The 7587-nt window shown below is 37.6% G+C and overlaps 1 protein-coding gene across 1 annotated transcript; it reads left to right on the plus strand.

Moving 5' to 3' along the window:
* Positions 1-2049: 2049 nt before the first annotated feature.
* Positions 2050-6163, plus strand: rxfp3.2b (relaxin family peptide receptor 3.2b). Its single transcript, XM_051909570.1, has one exon. It carries the CDS (start codon positions 2219-2221, stop codon positions 3419-3421), a length of 1203 nt encoding a protein of 400 aa, XP_051765530.1. The 5' UTR covers positions 2050-2218; the 3' UTR covers positions 3422-6163.
* Positions 6164-7587: the final 1424 nt, after the last annotated feature.

A 7587-nucleotide genomic window follows, 5' to 3' on the forward strand; every position in this document is an offset into this window, starting at 1 on the left:
GATGGGAAGAGAAGCTGGAGTAATTGAATTGAATTAAATTGGAGGTGGGTTCGCCACAGACAAGCACACACAGAGAGAATGAAAGAGAAAGAAGAAGAGTTAAGAGTGTGTGTGTGTGTGTGTGTGTGTGAGAGAGAGAGAGAGAGCAGTATATAAAAATGAAATATCACACACACACACACACACACACACACACAGGCCTATAGATAGATAGATAGATAGATAGATAGATAGACACATAGATAGGCTACACAATTTCTGAAACCTGACACTCAAATGATACGTTGGATTTACTCAATTTTTTTATGTAACTTGGTTATGCTGCATTTAATTAACATTATTTATTTCAGTTAACTTAAATTTATTACATAAGGTTAACTCAATGCCATTTAGTTGAATCAGGTTAACATTCTTAATTTTGTCCAAAACCATTACGTTTAATTGATTAGTTTATTTAGTGGATGTGTTCAAGAACTATTTCCACAACTTTTACAAAATCTTTACTCTGTAAAGACTCTTATTGTTAGGTGTTAGCCAGAAGATGGTTTTTACGCCATCTATGGCATGCCCAAAATAGTTGTTTTTATTATTAAAACAACTTTAATTGTTGTTAGCAGGTCCTCAACCCAAGCACATGTTCTACACTTCACCACAATAGTAACCCCAAAACTATTAACATAACAGAAACTTTTAAATACCAACATAATAGAACAGTAAACATTAAAAAGTGTCTCCATTTTCTCATGTTGCTAAAAACTGCTTAAAATAACACTTTATTTCAAAATTTACTCTCCCAGATCAGCGCCTTTGCAAAGCATGATGGGAAGCGAAACTCCTGTTTGATTGAGTCCTGGTTGAGTATACTTGATTGAAACATGTTATTTCAATATGAAAACATCAAGTTAAGTCAAAAAGTAATCGTTTCAAGTCAATTTAACATGAAGCAATTAAATTTGAACCAGAAACCTAATACAATGGTGTTGAATCAAAATAAGTTGTTTAAATAAAATCATTTTTTTGAGTGCACACGCCAAATCTGCAAAACCATACACTAATTCTCAGCCTTTGACTTAGTTTTCAATTTCATAAAACACTTTTTGCAAAACACATCACACAATTCTCTGTGTAACACACAAAAATCTAACAGGAAGTATCCTGATTTTGTTTCTTTCGTACTGTGTAATATTGTATTCACAACCACAAATGCTTACAGTAAAAAAAAAAGGTTTGGTTTCAATCTTGCTTTCGTGTTTACCATGAATTTTTCAACATCTCTCTGCCAATTACTTTCAGCCTTGTACAGAAATGTACATAGGAGCTCATGAAAGAAGAGCATATTGAATAACTGTGTATATGATATATCCAAAAATAGAATATTATGGCAAAGGTGTTTGCAACGTAAGACAAATGTTTGCTTTTGAGATGTGTTTGTGATATTTTTAATACAGTGCTTCAGTTTGCAAGAGATGTAAGGCATTTTGCATTTTGTGTGTGCAATTCTTGGATTTGTGTGTAAAGTTTTGAAAAAAAAGGCAAAGTTTTGAAAATGTGTGTAAGCAGTTGAAAAAACTGCTATAACAAATGAAAAAATTGGATTAGATTAGGCTCAACTCTTGTGCAATTTTTTTCTTAATCAGTGCTATTTCTAAGAAATCAAGAAAAAGATTCAAATAGCACTTATATTTTCAATAATACATTACTAATATTGTATCAAATAATATTAAGGGACACATTCTTAACTGATGCAAAAAGTACTCTCATATATATATTAGAAGTATTTTAGGATATTATGTAGGCTATTTGTCCTAAAACAACATTTCTGTAGGCTACATAATCAAACTGAAGTCACTGATATCCGTATGACTTGTAAAAACTTTAATGTGCCATTTCGTATGGTAAAACATAACACGTAAAAACTAGGTTTCATTGCGCACCGTATGTATGAATGTATCTGACATAAAAGCGGCGCGTGCCTCAGCAGCGCGCGGACGCGCATCATGCTCATCGGAGTATAAAAGAATGTGCGCGCGCTGCAGAGCGCACAGAGGTGCGAGAGAGAGGGACCGATGAGACCGCGCTCTCGCTGCCGGTGAACTAATTATACATGCCCGGAAACAAAGTGCGGTGGTCACAATGAACTTGAGATAAATTAGATAAATGGATTCGTTTCTACATTTGTATCATTTCACCATGACAACGGACTGAGTGGAAGTCTGCCATGGAGAGGAATAACACCACACAAACTCTGGAGCTGGGAGAATGTGAGCACACACTGGACACCAGCGCAGCTCTGGACAACTGCACAGACTCTGCCAGCGGGAACCTGTCTTTACGCTGCTGGTTGCAATTGTTGACAAAGGAGTCTAGTTCAACACTTCAAGGTGATGGGTCTAGTTTGGCTGTGCGTGTGATGATCGCTCTCATTTATTCAGTGGTATGCGCTCTGGGACTTGTAGGCAACTCTCTCGCGCTCTACCTGCTACACTCACGCTACCGGCAGAAGCAGTCTTCCATCAACTGCTTTGTGATGGGTTTGGCTCTAACCGACCTGCAGTTTGTCCTAACTCTCCCGTTCTGGGCCGTAGACACGGCGCTGGACTTCCGCTGGCCCTTCGGCAAAGTTATGTGCAAAATCATCAGCTCCGTCACCACTATGAACATGTACGCCAGCGTTTATTTCCTGACCGCCATGAGTGTGGCCAGGTACTACTCTATCGCGTCCTCGTTGAAGATGCACAGCCGCAGAGCTGCGGCGGCTGTGGCCAAATGGATCAGCTTGGGCATCTGGGTCGTATCCCTGATAGCGACACTCCCGCATGCCGTTTATTCCACGATAGCCCAGGTTGCAACGGACGAGGAGCTGTGCTTGGTGCGCTTCCCAGAAACGGGAAGCTGGGACCCCCAGTTGTTGCTAGGACTGTACCAGTTGCAAAAGGTCCTGCTTGGTTTTCTGATCCCACTGGTGGTGATCACCGTATGCTATCTACTACTTCTAAGAATCGTGCTAAGCCGCAGGATCAGCGGTGTGGCTGGCTCCGAAAGTGAGCAGGGCAGGCACAAGCGGCGCTCAAAGGTCACTAAGTCTGTTGTGATCGTCGTCCTGTCGTTCTTCTTGTGTTGGCTTCCCAATCAGGCCCTGACTTTGTGGGGCGTCCTCATTAAGTTCGACCTGGTGCCCTTCAGCAAGGCCTTCTACAATGCCCAGGCGTACGCTTTCCCGCTGACTGTGTGCTTGGCCCACACAAACAGCTGCCTGAACCCGGTGCTCTATTGTCTGATCCGCCACGAATTCCGCGCCGGACTCAAAGAGCTGTTGCTGAGGGCCACGCCGTCCTACCGAAGCCTTGCTCGACTGCTCCCCCGCAAGGCAAAGGTGGCCGAGGCGCCTCCTGTACTGGTTCTCGTGCAGATGGATGTTTGACGCTGTTCAGGGAAAAGCAGATCCTTCACATTCATATTTGCTTTTGATTGACAGGACGAAGCAGGCGTGAGAAACGTCCTTTGGGAGCTGCCCCACTTTCCCTTCCTCTCATTCAGAAACACTTGCGCGTTTGTCTTTCTCCTCTAACTTCCTCTGTACCTTTTGATGCGCAACTGTTTTCACATGCTCCTCTGGTCATCAGAACCACTGGGAAATTCTGGACCCATTCACCTGTTTGCTTTGCTGTACATTCGTAGCACTGCTTAAGGATTTTCCCCCAAGACATCCTTCAAGGTTTTTCAGCCTTTGAAAAAAGAAAGAAAGAAAAAAAAACTGTTGAGATGTGGAGGGGTTCAGCCCTTCTCTTATTTTATGAGATATAAAAAATGAATATGTGATGGGGATCAGTGGTTAATCCATCAATCATTCAATACATTGTCAATTATAAATATACTTGCAGTTGTGTAGATATAATGAAGCTTCACATCTTTTGATTTTTCTTTCAGTGTATTTAAATCCTGTACAAAATAAAAACTAAACTAATAAAATACCTACCTATGTAGCTAACTAACAATATCATAATTTTGTGAATGACCAGTCGAACTGTGCAATTAATAAGTTTGACCATTTCTCTTTGATTTGACAATACTGGCTATTTCTAAATAATTAAAATTAGTATAAAACTATATTTTATTATAAATACACCATATTTGAGCCCTAAGGGATAGCATAAAAAACACAATTTTGTCAATTCACCTTCATATCGTTTCAAATCCATTTCACTTCCAGAAAATGCCAAAGGAGATGTTAACAGAATGTCTGAGCTGCTCTCTTCTTCACAATGAAAGCAGATGGAGACCAGGGTTAAAAAAAAAGAAGAGAAAAAAGCATCATAAAACTTATATTCAAGAACTATTTTTCAAGTCTTCTGAAATCATGTGAAAGCTTTTTGACTGAAATTTTAGTCAGTATAAATTAAAAATATCACCTGATAGCCACAGTCCACATTGACTTTCATTGTATGGAAAACAGCAGGAAACAGCTTTTCCTTTTGTGTTCTACAAACAAAAAAGTCATCCAAGTTTTGAAAGACATGAGGTGGAGTATATTAACAGAAAGAGCTTGCTGAAAGCTTTATTTGTTGACTACATCCTCAGGGACTTCATTAATACAACTTTGGCATAAAATATCTTTGTAGGAATGTACAATAAATCATTTTTGGACTCTAAATCCTCATTCCTAAGTCATCAAACAGAATAAAAAAAATCAATCTGAGATAATTAGTTATATGGGATTATTGACAATAAAAAAGTAAGGCAAAGCTAAAGAGTTTTAGCTCAATAATTAAATTATTTTTATTTATTATATATTGTATATCAGTTATTCTTTCCTCCTATATTTATATATTCTTGCATTATTTCACATTCAGTACACATTACAGATGTTCTTTTTAAGGCTTTGAGGTTTTAGTAATTTGGTACCACAAATGCATAGACTTGCACGTTCCTTGCACGCAGAAAGAATACCTTTTAGCCAGGTATCATTAATCAGTCCTGCAATTTTCTGAAACTCTTCCAAGGACATTGTTCCTCTGATGAACCGTTTCAGATGAGACACAGATTTGTCACTTTAAGCCACTTTCTATGATTTGTCTCTTCATTGACATTGACAGGTCGTGACATCGGGAAGCCTGGGGCAAGTTGTCACACTTTTTTACATTAGACATTTTCATTGTTATTGCTCAGGACAAAAAAAAATCAGTTCATTAAACACATATTGACCTTTTGGGAAACATGCCCCAATAACATGCTATCACACTATATGGGGTGAGTTATTACAATTAAACCTGCATTATTTATAGGATTTTCAGGAAAAAATATAAAGACTAAAACAATTACTACACACGCACACAAAAAACAACAACATACAAAACATCACTATCATAACTATTGTTATTGGCAACAAATTAGATTAATAAATTGTATAAATTTACATGTGACAACCAAGTCTTGCCTCATAGTCTTGAAAACACTGAATGACAGATTGAAACTGTGGCTACATGTTCAGTTATGAATCTATGAATTATTATCTGTAACAGAGAATCGCCCCAGCTGTGAGTTTCTCTTTCTAGGTGTTGAGGGCATGCAGATGAGCCGGTGCGAGAGACCATTAATGAGCCAAACTGATTTAAAGATCTGAATCTGAACTCACTGTGCTTTATAATTATGTGGTGACATTTTGGCCCAATGTCAGAGTCGGTGGGGAGCTTTGTTGTCAGTATATTGAAGCCCTTAGGGTGTGTTTTAGCTTGCTGAACTTACTTTAATGTCTGTATGAAGTATTTATTACCTTATAATATTATGTTGTTTGTAAAAATATATATTCCACTAACAAAATTTGCAAAAAGCTCTTCTGGACAAAAATTAATCTTGTGTACATTTTGATAAAAACAATGTGTGTCTTAAAGGTGTAATTTACCTCATTTACAAAAAAAAAAAGAAAAAAAGAAAATGACTTTTTAAAAAATGTTTTATGAACGTACACTCACATGAGACTGCAATCATATCAGCCTAATAAAAAATATCTCATGTTGATTATGGCTACAGCATTTCTAAGGGTATATTTACACGACAACAATGTACTAAAAACGGAAAAGTTTTTCCTTTGCATTATTAGCATACAGATGACACCACTGTCAAAACGATCCAGTTCACACAGATCCACGAAAACGACTAAAAAGCTCTTTATTATTTATGCTAGGCCAGTAGTTAGCGATGTCGCTTTGTAAAGAAACACTATACGCCTACAGACTGAACACGTAATGTGCATGCGCATGAAGTGTTCAGTCTGTTTTCACAAGTTTGCATTTTTGTAGTTTACATGGAGTGAACGGTATCATTTTAAAAAAATGTTTTCAAAAGTCTTCATTTTCAAGTCCCCAAAACACCATTGTCGTGTAAATGAACAGCCAAAAAAAGTTTTCCGTTTTTAGTTGAAAACGGTGTTGTGTAAAGGCCCCTATAAGCTACACTGCATGGTAACTCAAACCGCCTGCATGATACTGCATCCACACCACTAGGTGTCAGTATCAGTCCAAAACGACTTCTATATTAGTCATTGCAACCAAGAAAGTCAAGGTACGTTCACACAGGCTGCGTCCGAAACCGCCTAATTCTCTACTATTTAGTAGGGGAAAAGCAGTAGGCGAGCGAATAAATATGTCCGAAGCAAAAAGAGTAGGCGAAAATTACCTGGGTGACATACTAATTCTCGTGAGATGCGGACGTGCGTCTACTTAAGGCGAGACACTACAGGTGAATAGGGATTTTTTTTTTAAATTAGAAGATATCACTGTGAAACTTCTTCAGTTTATTACTGGCATAAACATAAGAAAAAAATGTATTACAAGTTTTGAATAAATTTATGTTTTAATATGCAAATGAGGCCTTATATACTTAAATATATGCTAATTTGCATACATTTCCAAAAACAAAATCTGGAAATTGGAAAGGTCCAGGTTTAAAATTCTTGGTTCTATTTGTTGACATATTAGATGAAAGGGCTTTTACAGAGGGGATTCTGGATATCTTATTTTGTGCTTTAGTAAATTAGAGAATACTGACAATAGCCTTAAAAAATCTATTTTCGCCATGTTTTTTTGAGTAAAAGGACCTATAACTCAGGATAGGAATGATATATCAACAAATCCCTCTGTAAAAGCCTTCAGAATATAGATAGGAATAAAACTGTAAAGTTTGGTGTATATAAGTTCTGCTGAAGTGGAGATTTCGGACTCAGAGCAGGAGAAAACTCATTTTGAGAAAATGGCCTTTAAAGATATTTACTGTAATTGAAATCTATAGACGCAAATAGATAAAGTGCTATAACATATACACTTAAAAATGTATTTTGGATGTTTTCTTGCCACCAGTCTGAAAAAACACTTTATGAAAAGCCAAAAAGTGCAAAATCTCAAAATTGACAGGTGCCTGAAAAAACAGTGTTTTTGCCTGTAGTGTCTCCCCTTAAAGTGCGTCCGAAACCGCCTACTTCTCTACTATATAATAGGGAAAAAGCAGTAGGCGAGCAATTAAGTATGTCAGAAACCTCAGTAATCATAAATGAGTAGTCGAGAAGTTCCCGGATGGCCTACTGCTTCCGCCCAG

The sequence above is a fragment of the Ctenopharyngodon idella genome, chromosome 10 (genome assembly GCF_019924925.1).
Source record: "Ctenopharyngodon idella isolate HZGC_01 chromosome 10, HZGC01, whole genome shotgun sequence".
Classification (NCBI taxonomy): domain Eukaryota; kingdom Metazoa; phylum Chordata; class Actinopteri; order Cypriniformes; family Xenocyprididae; genus Ctenopharyngodon; species Ctenopharyngodon idella.

What these genes read in the sequence shown, in the direction of transcription:
- rxfp3.2b (XM_051909570.1), top strand. Translation starts at nt 2,219, where the DNA reads ATGGAGAGGAATAACACCACACAAACTCTGGAGCTGGGAGAATGTGAG.